The sequence below is a fragment of the Salvelinus sp. IW2-2015 genome, linkage group LG10 (genome assembly GCF_002910315.2).
Source record: "Salvelinus sp. IW2-2015 linkage group LG10, ASM291031v2, whole genome shotgun sequence".
In the NCBI taxonomy this organism is placed as follows: Eukaryota; Metazoa; Chordata; class Actinopteri; order Salmoniformes; family Salmonidae; genus Salvelinus; species Salvelinus sp. IW2-2015.
In genome coordinates, this window is record NC_036850.1 from 15,436,980 (window position 1) to 15,452,881 (window position 15,902).

General features: G+C 43.3%; 2 protein-coding genes across 2 annotated transcripts in view; one reads left to right on the plus strand and one right to left on the minus strand.

Moving 5' to 3' along the window:
* Positions 1-9,789, plus strand: part of LOC111969113 (polycystin-1-like protein 2) — a 32,583-nt gene extending 22,794 nt beyond the window's left edge. The window contains exons 26-38 of the mRNA XM_070445302.1: positions 4,143-4,286; positions 6,039-6,530; positions 6,626-6,722; positions 6,865-7,005; positions 7,096-7,281; positions 7,408-7,738; positions 7,849-7,982; positions 8,080-8,207; positions 8,326-8,486; positions 8,604-8,814; positions 8,920-9,021; positions 9,120-9,251; positions 9,412-9,789. Coding sequence (XP_070301403.1) covers positions 4,143-4,286; positions 6,039-6,530; positions 6,626-6,722; positions 6,865-7,005; positions 7,096-7,281; positions 7,408-7,738; positions 7,849-7,982; positions 8,080-8,207; positions 8,326-8,486; positions 8,604-8,814; positions 8,920-9,021; positions 9,120-9,251; positions 9,412-9,573 — 2,421 coding nt within the window. The 3' untranslated portion in view covers positions 9,574-9,789. The remainder of the gene's footprint in view (positions 1-4,142; positions 4,287-6,038; positions 6,531-6,625; positions 6,723-6,864; positions 7,006-7,095; positions 7,282-7,407; positions 7,739-7,848; positions 7,983-8,079; positions 8,208-8,325; positions 8,487-8,603; positions 8,815-8,919; positions 9,022-9,119; positions 9,252-9,411) is intronic.
* Positions 9,790-9,881: 92 nt separating this feature from the next.
* psmd7 (proteasome 26S subunit, non-ATPase 7) lies at positions 9,882-14,827 on the minus strand. The gene is made up of 7 exons (XM_023995445.2): positions 14,654-14,827; positions 14,106-14,197; positions 13,915-14,007; positions 13,716-13,813; positions 13,503-13,583; positions 13,142-13,233; positions 9,882-10,585 (listed from the first exon to the last, which is right to left on the minus strand). Exons 1-7 carry the CDS (start codon positions 14,725-14,727, stop codon positions 10,138-10,140), a joined length of 978 nt encoding a protein of 325 aa, XP_023851213.1. The 5' UTR covers positions 14,728-14,827; the 3' UTR covers positions 9,882-10,137.
* Positions 14,828-15,902: the final 1,075 nt, after the last annotated feature.

Below are 15,902 nucleotides of genomic sequence, written 5' to 3' on the forward strand. Positions count from 1 at the left end.
GTAATCCATGTTTCGTCAGTGCCAAGAGTCGAGGGACTGGAGGGAAGCATAGGCTGAGATGAACTCTGCCTTGTTGGCCGCAGATCGGCAGTTCAGAGGCTGCCGGAGACTGGAACTCCACGTGGGTCGTGCGCGCTGGGACCACCTAGGCCGCGCCACGCGGTGTGAAGCGTTTGTGTGGTCTGTGCAGAGAGGAGAGAAGAGGGATAGACAGACACATAGTTGACAGGCTACAGAAAGGCTCACGCTAATGCAAAGGAGATTGGAATGACAAGTGGACTACAGTCTCGAATGTTCAGAAAGTTAAAACTTACGTTGCAAGAAATCTTATTGACTAAAATGAATACAGTGCTGCTTGAAGTAGGCTAGCTAGCAGTGGCTGCGTTGTTGACTTAGTTTGAAAGTGTAGCTGGCTAGGTAGCCTCGGTAACTGGCTAGGTAACCTCGACAATTACTCAAAACTACACAATTATCTTGACAGCAAAGACAACTATGTAGCTAGCTAACACTACACTAACCAAGTCGTTCCGTTGTAAAGTAATAGTCTCTACAGTGCTGCTATTCGGAAGACGGTAGACGTGGCTAGCTTAGCTGGCTAAGTTGCTGGCTAGCTAGCAGTGTTTCCTACGTTAAGAGGGACGACAAATAGCTGGCTAGCTAACCTCGGTAAATTACGATAATCACTCTAAACTAAACTAATTGTTGAGGGAAACCTGTTTCAGTCTTCCAGAGATTTGAGACTGGGACGGAGGTTCACCTTCCAGCAGGACAACCTTCCAGCACCTTCCAGCTAAAACAACACTCGAGTGGTTTAAGGGGAGACATTTAAATGTCTTGGAATGGCCTAGTCAAAGCCCAGACCTCAATCCAATTAAGAATCTGTGGTATGACTTAAAGATTGCTGTACACCAGCAGAACCAATCCAACTTGAAGGAGCTGGAGCAGTTTTGCCTTGAAGAATGGGCAAAAATCCCAGTGGCTAGATGTGCCAAGCTTATTGAAACATACCCCAACAGACTTGCAGCTGTAATTGCTGCAAAAGATGTCTCTACAAAGTATTGACTTTGGGGGGGGGTGAATAGTTATGCACGCTCAAGTTTTCAGTTTTTTTGTCTTATTTCTTGTTTGCTTCACAATAAAACATATTTTGCATCTTCAAAGTGGTAGGCATGTTGTGTAAATCAAATGATACAACCCCCCCAAAAATCTATTTTAATTCCAGGCAACAAAATAGGAAAATTGCCAAGGGGGTGAATACTTCCGCAAGCCACTGTAGGTAGAGTTATTAAAGTGACTATGCATAGATGATAACAACAGAGAGTAGCAGCAGTGTAAAAGAGGGGGAGAGGGGGGGCAATGCAAATAGTCTGGGTAGCCATTTGATTAGGTGTTCAGGAGTCTTATGGCTTGGGAATAGAAGCTGTTTAGAAGCCTATGGGACCTAGACTTGGCGCTCCGGTGCCACTTGCCGTGTTGTAGCATAGAGAACAGTATATGACTAGCGTGGCTGGAGTCTTTGACCATTTCTAGGGCCTACCTCTGACACCGCCTGGTATAGAGGTCCTGGATGGCAGGAAGCTTGGCCCCAGTGATGTACTGGGCCGTTCGCACTACCCTCTGTAGTGCCTTGCTGTCATAGGCAGAGCAGTTGCCATACCAGGCAGTGATGCAACCAGTCAAGATGCTCTCGATGGTGCAGCTGTAGAACCTTTTAAGGATCTGAGGACCCATGCAAAAACTTTTCAGTCTCCTGAGTGGGAATAGGTTTTGTTGTGCTCTCTTCACGACTGTCCTGGTGTGCTTGGACCACGTTAGTTTGTTGGTGATGTGGACACCAAGGAACTTGAAGCTCTCAACCTGCTCCACTGCAGCCCCGTCGATGAGAATGGGGGCGTGCTCGGTCCTCTTTTTCCTGTAGTCCAGAATCATCTCCTTTGTCTTGATCACGTTGAGGGAAAGGTTGTCTTAACAACATTTGGCACTCAAGGGTCTTTCTGAATGCACTGTCAGTTGAAGTCGAAAGTTTACATACACTTAGTACCGAATACATTTAAAACTCAGTTTTTCACAATTCCTGACATTTAATCCTAGCTAAAATTCCTTGTCTTTAGTCAGTTAGGACCACTTTATTTTTAAGTGTGAAAATGTAGCAGAATAATAGAGAGTGATTTATTTCAAGATTTTAATCTTTCATCACATTCCCCATGATGTCGAAGTTTACATTACACTCAATTGATTTTCGTAGCATTGCTTTAAATTGTTTAACTTGGGTCAAACAGTTGGGTAGCCTTCCACAAGCTTCCCACAATAAGTTGGGTGAATTTGGCCATTCCTATGACCCAGAGCTGGTGTAACTGAGTTAGTTTGTAGGGCTCCTTGCTCGCACCGCTTTTTCGTTCTGCCCACAATGTTCTATAGGATTGAGGTCAGGGCTTTGTGATGGCCGCGCACTCCACATACCCTTGACTGTGTTCCTTAATTTGCCCACAACCTTTGAAGTATGCTTCGGAGGTCATTGTCCATTGGAAGACCCATTTGACAAACCTTTAACCTTCTGGACATGTCTTGAATGATTGGCCCTCCTCAATATTCACATAAATTGCGTCTCTGATGCCATCTATTTTGTGAAAGCTTGCACAGTCCTTCCTGCAGGACTCAACATGATGAAATATTTCGCAGGTTCCTTGGGGGTGGATGAGTGTTCTTCAGTTGAGCCTTTTCTACTAGAAGGATCATTATGAAGTTTTTCAAATCTTTGTTTAATCAAGCAAGAAGGACATTTTCAGGAACTGATTTTGTCTATGTGAGTGAGAGTCCTTGGCCTTTCTTTAATGGAAAGACTCTCCGCTCAACCACTACGGTCTGACTGCCTGCGACCACCCAGCGCCACTTCGTCCCAATGCCCCACTCCTCTTACGCGTGCACATCCGCTTCCACCCGTGCCATCTCCTGTCACCAAGCTTGCGCTGATAGTACGACTCATATCCTCCTCATATCAACCCATTGCTCTGATCACGCGTACGACTATAAAAATAACGAGGACAACGCCTCGACGCTCCACCCGATGCAAACCCACACATACGCCGCGCATGGCAAACACATCCAAACTGGCCTACTGCGCCTCCGCGCCGCATATCGCAACCTCCAGCTCTCCTGTTGCTGCCATCATCATGTCGACCAGTGCGAGGATCGCCGGCCCCTGCCAGCACCCGCTCTGCTTTCCTTAGGATCGATGCTCCTACGACCGTCAAAGAATGAAAAGCCACGTGGACTCCACATCTGCCAGTGCCCGACGCTGACGCCGGCACTGTCCAGACTATAGCGTCCACACCCCTATCATCACTCGGCTACCGGACGTCCCTACCTGGAACTTTCTATGTCGGCCAATGCGGTACAAAAGCAACGCTTCGTGCCATTCAAGTGCGGCCCCAACACACTCCTACAGCGCTCTGCCTGGCGCCATGATCCTTTGGACCAGCGCTAGTCCGCACCTTTCCCCCTCATCAGAGACCGATGCGCCATACATGCCTAGTACTCACGCTTCTAACAACAGCTAAGCCCCACAAGTGCCCATGCAGACCGCAGAGGCCGCTCGACAGCACCACAATCACAACACGCTATGAACAGTCAGATAGTCAGGACTCTGAGTGTCTCGCCCAACGGCATTCCACGAACTCTCTAAAATGCTAACCCAACACGACTAAACCAAGGTTTTGGGCAGTGATATTTCTCTTGTCTGAGCGCGGCCTTTTCCAGATCTATGGCCGTGATAGGTACTTGTCTTACTGTGGAGACTTCTGCCCACTGGATTGTGATACACTGAATTTTAAGTGAAATAATCTGTCTGTAAACAATTGTTGGAAAAAATGCATCTTCGTCTATGCACAAGTAGATGTCCTAACCGACTTGCCAAAACTATAGTTTGTTCACAAGAATTGTGGAGTGGTTGAAAAAAAGTTTTATGACTCCAACCTTAAATGTATGAAAAAACTTCCAACTTTCAACTGTTATACACGTTATTCTCTCGGACATAGAGATTGCTCAGTCACCTCTCCAAGGCTATGAAGAGCCCCATTCACGCCTAGAGTTAGAGACTGAAGCCTGGACAACAAAACTGATTATCACACTCTGCTCTGCTCTAGGTGGAAGGACAAGGTCCCAATCCCCGGCAGTCACGTGAAACGAGCCCGCTGGTGGTAGAGTCTTTTACCACATACATAGACGCGTCCAAGCGAAAGTGGGACCTCCGCCATTCACCTGAGGGGTTACCCCCGAATTCTCCCCAGGTAACAGCCCCGTTGGTTTGGGGAGAGGTGACATCCGGTGGGGGGGTGCTGCATTGCCCACTGCGGTTTAGATCCCTGATGTTCTGGTAGCTTGTCCAGAGATGCAATATTTACAGTATTTAGTGGCCAAAGTTTAATCATTGCTGTCAGTCAGCCAAAGTATAATCATATGATATTTGGCTCAAACCGAAACTCAGAATTTATAACCAGATTAAAAACAGCTAGGATCCAGAACCCTGTGTCACCTCTCACCTTACAAGAAACCAAAAGACCCCTGTGTGCCACGTTGAGAACCGGGTTACTGCCTCTGGCAATTAAGGTAAGCAGGTTAAATGCAATAATTGAAGAAGAGCAGCTAGGGGCGATTTAGGGCAGGTTGAGAATTAACTGTATTTTACATTTACATTTTGATTTACATGATAATTTAAGAGTAACCGTGTTTGATAAAATGCAACAACTGAAACCAGAAATTAGAAATGAAGAGAAACTGGAATGCTTATTGACAAAATAAGTGTTCCTGGTCACAAATGTTGTTTCCAAAGCATGGAAGATACATCAAGATAAGCTACACTGAGTATACACAACATTAAGAACCCCTGCTCTTTCCATGACATATACTAAGTGAATCCAGGGGAAAGATATGATCCCGTATTGATGTCACTTGTTAAATCCACTTCAATCAGTGTCGATGAAGGAGAGGAGACAGGTGAATTAAATAAGGATTTTAAAGCCCTGAGACAATTGAGACATGGATTGTGTATGTGTGACATTCAGAGGGTGAATGGGCAAGACAAAATATTTTTGTGCCTTTGAACAGGGTATGGTAGAAGGTCCCAGGTGCATCGGTTTGAGTGTCAAGAACTGCAATGCTGCTGGGTTTTTCACGCTCAACAGTTTCCCGTGTGTATCAAGAATGGTCCACCACCCAAAGGACATCCAGCCAACTTGACACAGCTATGGGAAGCATTGGAGTCAACATGGGCCAGCATCCCTGTGGAACGCTTAACAAACCTTGTACAGTCCATGCCCAGACAAATTGAGGCTGTTCTGTGGGCAAAAGGGGGTGCAACTCAATATTAGGAAGGTGTTCCTAATGTTTTGTACATGTTTTTTGTCAAAATTGTTCAAACTCAGTACATTTGGTTGGGAATCATTTATGGACAACAAATATTCAAACCTTGTCCCTGATTTTCAAGCTAATTTAAGTCAGGACCACTCAGGAACACTCAACACCTATTGGAAAGCCATTCCGGTGTGTCTTTGGCAATACCCATAACATGATGCTGCCACAACAATACTTGAAAATACAGAGGATCAACAACATTGCATTCACTCCACATTACTGACCTGTACATTACTGACCTGAAACCCTGCGTAAAAGAATCCACTCCAAATCATCAATTCTGTTTGCAACAAGGCTGTTAAGTAATACAGCCAGACAATACGGCAAATTAATGTACTTTTAAAAATGACAGGTTTGGGTCAAATACATCACACAAGTGAAGCCCTTTGTAATTTCAAGTATTGTGGTGGCAGCATCATGTTATGGGTATGCTTGTCACCAGCAGGGACTGGGGAGTTTGTCAGGATCAAAATGAATATGAAAGGAACAGTTTAATTTTAACTGGGGAGTTTGTATGCGCGCATATATATCATTATTTTCTTTGCTACTGCAGATACAGTGCTCCTACAAGCCCATGTGGGCTGGGCATTTTGAAAATGCAAGACACTTTAATAATGAAATAAATKAAATCAAMAATTMCTGTGTTTTCAGAGASCAGCCTGTGTGGGAGCCCTGAGAAGACTGGGGATGGGAGACAGAAAAGGAGCACCAACAGCCAGTATCTGTACAGGCAGCTACGCCATGTAGAGAAGGAGCTGAGCCTACTGGGACCTTCTCGCTTCCCCAACCCAGACAGCTACTGCCGGGCAGTGCAGCAGGTCCAAGGCATGAGGGGGCTGCTAGAGTCCCACCTCTCCTCTTCCAGCCTGGGAGGGGACCAGCTGTCTCAAAGCCCCAGCCCAGCAGAGAGCAGTGAGGGAGACAGCAGCAGTAAGAAGCAGGGCGGGCTGCCCTGGTGGTTTGTGTTTATTGGCTGGATTCTGGTGTTAGCCACCAGCGGAGTATCAGGATACTTCACCATGATGTATGGGCTGACCTATGGGAAGGACCGCTCTATAAGCTGGCTCATCTCCATGGTCGTGTCTTTCTTTGAGAGCCTCTTTATCACTCAGCCGCTGAAGGTGAGACCTACAGTACAATACATACTGTACAATGTCAAATGCCGTGCAGCATGTATCTGAAATCTGGGTATTACTTTGTGGATTTCCTATCACAGGTGCTAGGTTTTGCAGCCTTCTTTGCTCTTGTTCTGAAGAAAGTTGATCAGGAGGAGTATGGGGATGCAAAGTTTGAGGGGGAGCTCCGAAACCCAGGTGCTTTATCTTCAAGCTAATTTTCCATATCTCAGGCATAACATATAAATTCTGCTTTCCTAAATCATTGTGTTAGTTGTATATTAGATAGCTAAGACTAGATACAGCTTGTTTTCAACTTTTACAACCATCTTGTCCACAGATGACCCTGATGCGGTGCGGGCTGTCCGGAGGGATAGCACATGCAGCTTCTACCAGCCCCCTCCTCCAACAGACATCGAGAGGATGAGGAGCAACAAGATCAAGGAGCAGAAGGTCTTTGCCCTCATCAAAGAGATTCTCAGTAAGAAAAAACGCTTTTTCATTCACCGCACTGTCCTTCCCCGCACTTATTGGTTAACATACATGTTTAAGGCCTATGATTCTGTTGCAGCCTACATGGGGTTCATGTGGATGTTACTCCTGGTGGCGTATGGCCAGCGGGACCCTAATGCTTACTTCCTGACTCAGCACATTCGGCAGAGTTTCAGCCAAGGGATCTCAGACAGCATGAGTCACAAAGATGTGTTCACCTGGGCAAATAACTCTCTTCTCAGCAACCTCTTTGGAGAGTACCCAGGTACGATTCTCTAAAGATGTTTATTTCAGAGAGAACATTAATTTCTAGAAAGTTAAAGACAAAATGTATAGGTGAAAGCGTGCTAGCGTTTTATCTTTTGGTAATTTTTTGCATGCTGTGTTATAGGTTTCATCACAGATGGGAACTCCAAACTGGTTGGTAATGCCCGTCTTCGCCAAGTGAGGGTGCAGAAGAACTCCTGCCGCATCGCCCGCTCCATGCGCCAGGCTGTACCTGACTGCCATGCTCCATACTCATGGGAGGTGGAGGACATGGGCTCCTATGGGCCAGGCTGGGACCGCTCTGTGAGCGAAAACACCTCAAAGACCCTACGCAGTCCCTGGCAGTACCAAACCCAGGCCAGACTCAGAACCCAACCCATCTGGGGCAGTGTGGTCCTCTACAGGGGAGGGGGGTTTGTGGTGGACCTGGGCCCGGGGTCACAGAATGCTAGCAGGTAAATTAACATTTACAGTACTTAATGTTTAAAAATGATCAGAATTATCAAACCATCTTTGTGGTAGAGAAAGATCTTATTTTATTCATCAATGTCTTCTGTCCCTGCAGTACCCTTCAGTATCTGTTTGACAACACCTGGCTTGATATGTTCACCCGAGCAGTTTTTGTAGAGTTCACAGTGTACAATGCCAATGTCAACCTCTTCTGCACTGTCACACTCATGCTGGAGACCACAGCTGTAGGTGAGATAGTTGTTATATCACTCCATGAATACAGCACAAAGTAAGTATTTAAAGGCATTCAAAGCTCAGATTGTCAGCACCTGTCGTATTCTCTCAGGAGCGTTCCAGTTTCGCAGTGAGCTGCAGAGTGTCCGACTATACCAGTCCACCGGTGGACTCCATATCTTTGTCATGGCCTCTGAGGTCATCTATTTCCTCTTCATCCTCTACTATATGTATGTTCAGGTAAGCCTTAATTTAAATACCTTTCTTATGTGTATAGAGTATAACATCTGTGAAACAATGGTGTAGTGCCATTGTTCTGGAATTCCTCCTCCGTCTAACTCTTCTCATCTCCTCACAGGGAAAGCTGATGAAGCAGCAGAAGTGGGCTTACTTCAAGACAAAGTGGAACCTGCTGGAGCTCGCCATCATCCTCCTGAGCTGGAGCGCGCTGTCTGTCTTCATTAAGAGGACCCTGTTAGGGAACCGGGACATGGAGTACTACCACAACCATAAAGACCAGTCAGTTCACACTGGGTTGGGGTATCATGGGCATCTGCTTTAGTTTCGCCAGTCTGCTATCCCTACTGTTGATCAGTTGCTCCTGTGTGATGTTCAACTTCTCCGCTCTCTATCCAGGTTTGCCAGTTTCCATGAGACAGCCACAGCAGATGCAGTGCTGGGGTATCTGATCGCATTCCTGGTGCTACTGGCTACAGTCAAACTGTGGCATCTGCTGAGGCTCAACCCCAAGCTACACATGATCACAGCCACACTGCAACGMGCCTGGACTGACATATCAGGCTTCCTCGTGGTCATCACCATTATGTTCCTGGCCTATTCTATCGCTGTAAGGGTCTTTCTGAAACACCTAACCTAGAAGTGCTTGTGTATGATTGGTGTTCCCTCGACTTTCTGCGTGAGTGTCTAAACTGTGATCATTCTCTGTCTGCAGTCTTATCTAATGTATGGCTGGAAGCTGTACTCATATAGGACTCTCCTGGATGCTGCTCTGACCATGGTCAGCTTGCAACTGGGCATCTTCAACTATGACGAGGTTAGTAAAGTAGGACAGCTCTACTAGACTCCCGATTACTGCTGTAATCATGATGGTAGCTTTGTGATTAAATTCTGTAACTTCTCCTTCTAATCCAGGTTCTTGATTACAACCCGGTGCTTGGTGCGTTCCTCATCGGCTCCTGCATTATATTCATGACCTTTGTGGTTCTGAACCTGTTCATCTCCGTCATCCTGGTGGCGTTCACTCAAGAGCAAATACATCACAAGGTACTGTGCATCAATCTTACACTATGTAAAATGTACCTTGTTCTGGTCATATTAGGTCGTATTTGAATATTAAAATCAACAGGGACCAATACCTCAATACATTTTGACTGAGGCGGTCACTTGACTATCCATTCTGAGCTGTCTGTTCACTGTTCCACAGCCCTCAGAGGAGGAGGAGATAGTGGATCTGATGCTGATGAAGCTCTGCAGCTTGTTTGGAATCAAAATGAAGAAGGAGGAGAAAGAAGACGGTGACAGCCCCAAGGAGGATGGCATGACTGCCTCAGCAACTAACAAAGGATTCTCCACTATATCCTCATAGATGTTACTTCTAAGTACTGGTGTATCACTCTGTATGTATTCATAGTGAGCTGTCATTTTCAGTTCTGTTGCCTTCRAGGAGCGGTGATGCATTTTGTTGACGTGTTGCCTCTAGCTGTTTAATTATCTAACATATCACGCATAAATTAGGCTATTTGTGCCGTTTTGTGATCTAATGCAAAGCTTTAAAAAGATGTTAGAGGAAATAACAGCTCCTTCTGTTACGTCACACCGTCAGAAATACATATGTATGGTTACTATGGTAACATGTTAGGAGGAGACAACAATGAGGAGAGCAGGATACAAAGATAATTCCAATGTTGTTGTATTAGTAATATGTTTGTTGTGAAATTAATAAAAATGGTTGAACCATAGCAAACTAGTATTTTGTCAAAATTAACCAAATGAGCTGCATAAGAATGAAAAACGATTAGACTTATGTGGAGTAGATAGCCAATTAGCCAATTCCCTTCACTCTTTTAATCCATAAAAAAAGATAGTGTCTGACAGGTGGGGAGAATGAAAAAAAAAAACAGCCAGTCCGTAGTCAGAAATGAGCATTGCTTCATTTCTTGTCCTTCTTATCTTTCTTAGTGTCTCCCTTCTCTTTCTCCTTCTCCTTCTCTTTTTCCTTGTCCTCTTTCTTCTCTTTCTTGCTGTCATCTTTTTCCTGGCCTTCCTTCTTCTCTGCATCTCGGTTGGCGATCTTGTTGTTGATGAGGTTGTGAAGAGCAACCACGGAGCGGATGAGTGAAGCCAGGTAAACCACCAGCATCTGGTCATTGGTCTTGAGGTAAAATGCCTTGATGAACTCTTGAAGGTTGACGTCAGGCAGCAGGTTGAAGACGTCCTGCAGCTGGTAGATGATCTGGTGGTTGATGGGCAGCTTACCTGCGGCAACTTTGTCCAAATACCCTTTGATATCCACTAACTTGCAGTTGAGGCCCTTTAGGCCATGCACCTGGTTGGTGATGCGTTGAGACAGGGTGCCAACTGTTGTGTCCTTGATGTCTCTGGATAGAGATACAAAACATTTTATTTTAGAAACTTGCATGTTTTAAGTCACCCTGTTTCCCTTTTTGGTGGCAAAACTGGCCTTACATTTTTATGGTAAGAATCAGACTTGGGTTCAAATACTAGTTCAAATTTTTCAGTTACTTTCACGTACATTTAAAGTACAGTCCAGTCAAAGTTTGGACACACCTACTCATTCAAGGGTTTTTCTTTATTTGTACTATTTTCTACATTGTAGAATAGTAGTGAAGACATCAAAACGATGAAATAACACATGAAATCAAGTAGTAACTTATATTTTGATCTGTTTAAAAAACAAATAAATATTTTAGATTCTTCAAAGTAGCCACCCTCTGCCTTGATGACAACATTGCACACTCATCCCATTCTCTCAACCAGCTTCACCTGGAATGCTTTTCCAACAGTCTTGAAGGAGTTCCCACATATGCTGAGCACTTGTTGGCTGTTTTTCTTTCACTCTGCGGTCCAACTCAGGTCGGGTGATTGTGGAGGCCAGGTCATCTGACGCAGTACTCCATTACTCTCCTTCTTGGTCAAATAGCCCTTACACAGCCTGGAGGTGTGTTTGGGGTCATTGTCCTATTGAAAAACAAATGATAGTCCCACTAAAGGCAAACCAGATGGGATGGCGTATTGCTGCAGAATGCTGTGGAAGCCATGCTGGTTAAGTGTGCCTTGAATTCTAAATAAATCACTGACAGTGTCACCAGCAAAGCACCATCACACCTCCTTCTCCATGCTTCACTTGGGAACCACACATGCGGAGATCATCCGTTCACCTACTTTGCATCTCACAAAGACACGGCGGTTGGAACCAAAAATCTTACATTTCGACTCCTCAGACCAAAGGACATATTTCCACCAGTCTAAATGTCCATTGCTCGTGTTTCTTGGCCCAAGCAAGTCTCATCTTATTGTTGTCTTTTATTAGTGGTTTCTTTGCAGAAATTCGACCATGAAGGCCTAATTCACGCAGTCTCCTCTTAACAGTTGATGTTGAGATGTGTCTGTTACTTGAACTCTGTGAAGCAATTATTTGGGCTGCAAAGGCTGGTAACTCCAATGAACTTACCCTCTGCAGTAGAATTAACTCTGGGTCTTACTTTCCTGTGGCGGTCCTCATGAGAGCCCGTTTTATCATTGCGCTTMATGTTTTTTTTGACTGCACTTGAAGAAACGTTCTTGAAATTGTTTGCGTTGACTGACCTTCATGTCTTAAAGAAATAATGCGGTTGTTTCTCTTTGCTTATTTGAGCTGTTCTTGACATGATATGGACTTGGTCTTTTACCAAATAGGGTAACAACACAACTGATAGCCTCAAAACCCATTATGAAAATAAATTCCACAAATTAGGTGACTGGTACTGTACGTATTCAGAAACATTTTACTTGAAAAGTAGTTGAATATTTTAGAGTACACTGAACAAAAATATAACCGCAACATGTAAAGTGTTGCTCCCATGTTTCATGAGCTGATGTCAACATTGTGAACAGAGTGCCCTACGGTGGTGATGGGATTATGGTATGGGCAGGCATAAGCTACAGACAATGAACACAATTGCATTTTATCGATGGCAATTTCAATGCAAAGAGATACCGTGTCGAGATCCTTAGGCCCACTGTCGTGTCATTCATCCACCGCCATCAGGTTTCAGCATGGTAATGCACGGCCACATGTCTCAAGGATCTGTACACAATCCTGGAAGCAGAAAATGTCCCAGTTCTTCCATGGCCTGCATACTCACCAGACATGTCACCCATTGAGCCTGTTTGGGATGCTCTGGATCAACATGTACAACAGCGTGTTCCAGTTCCCGCCAATATCCAGCAACTTCGCTGGAGGAATGGGAAAACATTCTACAGGCCACAATCAACAGGCTGATAAACACTATGCAAAGGAGATGTTTCGCTCTGCATGGAGCAAATGGTGGTCACACCAGATACTGACTGGTGTTCTGATCATGCCCCTATTTTTTATTTAATTTTTTAAAGGTATCTGTGACCAACAGATGCATATCTGTATTCCCAGTCATGTGAAATCCATAGATTAGGCCCTAATGAATATATTTAAATTGACTGATTTCCTTATATGAACTGTAACTCAGTAAAGTCTTTGAAATTGTTGCATGTTGCATTTATATTTTTGTCCAGTATATTTAGAAATACACTTGGAAAGCATTTGAAAATACTCAAATACACTGTCTCAAATACACACTCATGCACTTAACCCAGATATTTGAAAATAGTATTTGAAAATGGTTTCAAATACAATTTGGTAGACGATTTGTTTTTGTTTTTACAAATAAACATTCAAATACTCAAATAAAAGTACTTGTTTTGGGCTGTGTATTTGAAAATACTCAAAGAGAATAAAAGTATTTTAAATACCAGATAATCAAATATACATGTATTTGAACCCAGGTCTGGTATGAAAGAAATATGAGCAATAATACAAGGACAGTAATTTACATATTGAACTTCAAGATCAATGACAAGAACAAACACATTGACCACATGCATGGGCCCAGTCTTACCGTAGTAAATGCTCCACGCCCACTTCCTCTGCTTCTTCAGCACCAATCTCACTGGTGACATGTTCAAAGGTCTTGGATGTGGGAGTGCCATCCTAAAAACAAAAGGAATGTTACAACCATTAGACCTTCAAGCAAATTTGCAGTTTTTCCTCAACATTAAAGCTCAAAAGGCATCCGTTGCTCCACAACCCTTAACTTAAATTTGTACAGTGACATTCTTTCTAATCCTACAATTTTTGGATTTCACTAAGTGGTAGATGCAAGACTGACATGCAGCATAAACCTTTGTTGCAGACGTAATAGTAGAGAATTGTAGTTCCACTATTACATTCATTCAATAATTCCACTGATAAAAACGTACATCATGCACTTCCTCCACAGATATGTAGGCCTCCGTTGGTAGACCCAGGTCTTTCGGTTTCACATCAATGATGACTAAAACCTATAAACGACKAAAAAATCTAATTAAAATCTTMGTACCATAGTATGTTTACTCATATCAGTGACATCAGTAGTAAAAGGTAATTGCTAAGTAAAAAAATTACATAAATGAATATGTTGTACTTATACTTACAGAATTGGTACAATATTGCTTCACGAGTTCATTGATGGCAATGTCATTCTTGTGTAGTTTGGGTCCTGTGTGATACCAACCAACTATTCTTTCTCTTGCTGAAACACAATGGGAATAAATGTTTAATCTCCAAATCACATTAACAAGTAAATTCTAGTGTTGTTAAAATGCATACTAATTTACAAAGAACTCATCCAACCATTGACTTTCTTGAACATGTTGTACATGTTCTCCAAATAGTCATGGTCCAGGAACCACACAGAATCATCCTTGTCATCCTCGTCAAATGGCACTGGAAGAAGGGGAGGGATCAGCCAGATCAACAAGAAACCAGAGTGTAATCAAAGAATGGACCGTGGTTGTAGAAATAGGTAACGTTAGGAAACTCACCTGCAAAGCTGTTGGACACATCAAGAACCTTCTTATGCCATGAGCCGAGAAGTACACCCACAACCCTCTTCTGACTTCCAACTTTACCGATTCTGATCAAATACAGAATGAGAGTAGGCTGTTAGCTACAGACACAGAGTTTCTGAACTGTCTTTGCTACAGACGTGACAGTGACATCCCTGACTAGAGAGCGCGGATGGAGCTAACGCGTTATAAGCTGGTTAACGTTAGCTAACTACAATAGCTAGTAAAGTGCATAAAACGATGCACTAACCGTAGAGGAAACCTGCCATTTGTGTAATATGAGAACTTGTGTATCTAGCTAGCTACTAGCTATACTGGATAGCATTAAGTGAACCATAGTCTTCTGAGGTGAATCAGCTAGTTAGCTAACGTTAGTTTGCTTGCTCTACGTTAATTTACTGTCGCTAGCTAACGTTAACGTTAGTTAGCTAGTTAGCTAGACTTTACTTTTATTTGGGAAACAACAATGAGTCCACATTTTTGAACAATCATCAACAACTGTCTAGCTCATTCGAATCATTTACCTGTTAAAATGATCCACCACACTCAGGAGCACCAAGGGATGGACAATCACTTTCTCAACAGCCAAATCCGGCATGTTTATGTGTAAATTAAATTCAATAGAAAATATTTTTGCGATAGAGAACAACAATCACCGTCAGTGATCCACAATCCCACAATCCTTCGCGTAGGGTCATGTGACCAAAGGGGATTGATTTGTCAAAACTGCGCAAAAAATGCTCCGTTGGGTTTTAACGTGCATTTTGCAATCATTTGAATACCCTTTCAAAAACATTTTTAGGCGGGCGAAATATCTTAATTTGACATGCTATTTTTTTACCTAAATGAGTCGAGAATATACTTTGTGTAGATTCATTGCGAAGTTCATGTTCAAACTTTTTTAGTATGGATTCCTCCATGGGTTGGGCTGTCCCTGGTTTTAACACTAGAGGGCTGTAAACGCATAAATAATAACTCTTACCCCCGTCCCCTCSTGTCATAGTTTGATTCTAGCATGAAAGTGCTTTTGAATTTAGACATTTTACCTATTTTCAATGTTGCTCATGATGGCCATACAGACAGGGATCTTGGTGGACAAATCAATCAATAAATTGTATCCTAATTTATTTCCCATTGTTTATAGCTGTAGCTCTTAGAGTTGGTGCTTCACTTTATACTGAACTCTCTTCTCGCGTTTCTTTAGAGTAAATAATAATCCGCCTTTGGTAACTTCATTACCCTCATGCTCATCCAAGATTAGAAGTAGTTGCCACATGTTGTGTGCATGACATGCTTCACCCTGGGTGTGTTATCTAACGGTACACAATATTTCGAATTTTGGTTGTATGGTATTTTCTACAAAGGTTGATGAGGCTTCTTGTGATGGAGGAGTTAGGGTAGTGCCTTTATACACTAATAATGAGCAGTTTATAAACTACTTATAACCCTCGTTATAAATCCTTTGGTGTTATGTTGCTACAAACTGGGCAGGGAGCTATTTTATCACAGGCCTACTGTCTATTTTACTTCAAATGTAGCCTACCAGTAAAACATTTTTTTTTATTAACCGTTTTTGGAAGGGTGGTCAGAGAGGCCTGATGATCATCAAAATCAGGGGGCCAATAAAGGCATTAAATCCCAAGGACAGGGTCATAAACACTAAGGCCGCAGGTCGTTTGAAGTTTATTTTTCAGTGTTCCTTTCTTTTTATAGAAAGAGTAATYAATGAACTTGTGAATTTGAAACAACTGACAAAACATTATTAACTCAATG

Bases quoted from the DNA above. Each gene is read 5' to 3' on its own strand.
- psmd7 (XM_023995445.2), bottom strand. From the start codon at position 14,727: ATGCCGGATTTGGCTGTTGAGAAAGTGATTGTCCATCCCTTGGTGCTC. The intron at 14,198-14,653 runs GTAAATGATTCG...GTATTTGATCAG, and splicing joins GTGGTGGATCATTTTAACAG to AATCGGTAAAGTTGGAAGTC. The intron at 14,008-14,105 runs GTGAGTTTCCTA...CCCTTCTTCCAG, and splicing joins TGTGTCCAACAGCTTTGCAG to TGCCATTTGACGAGGATGAC.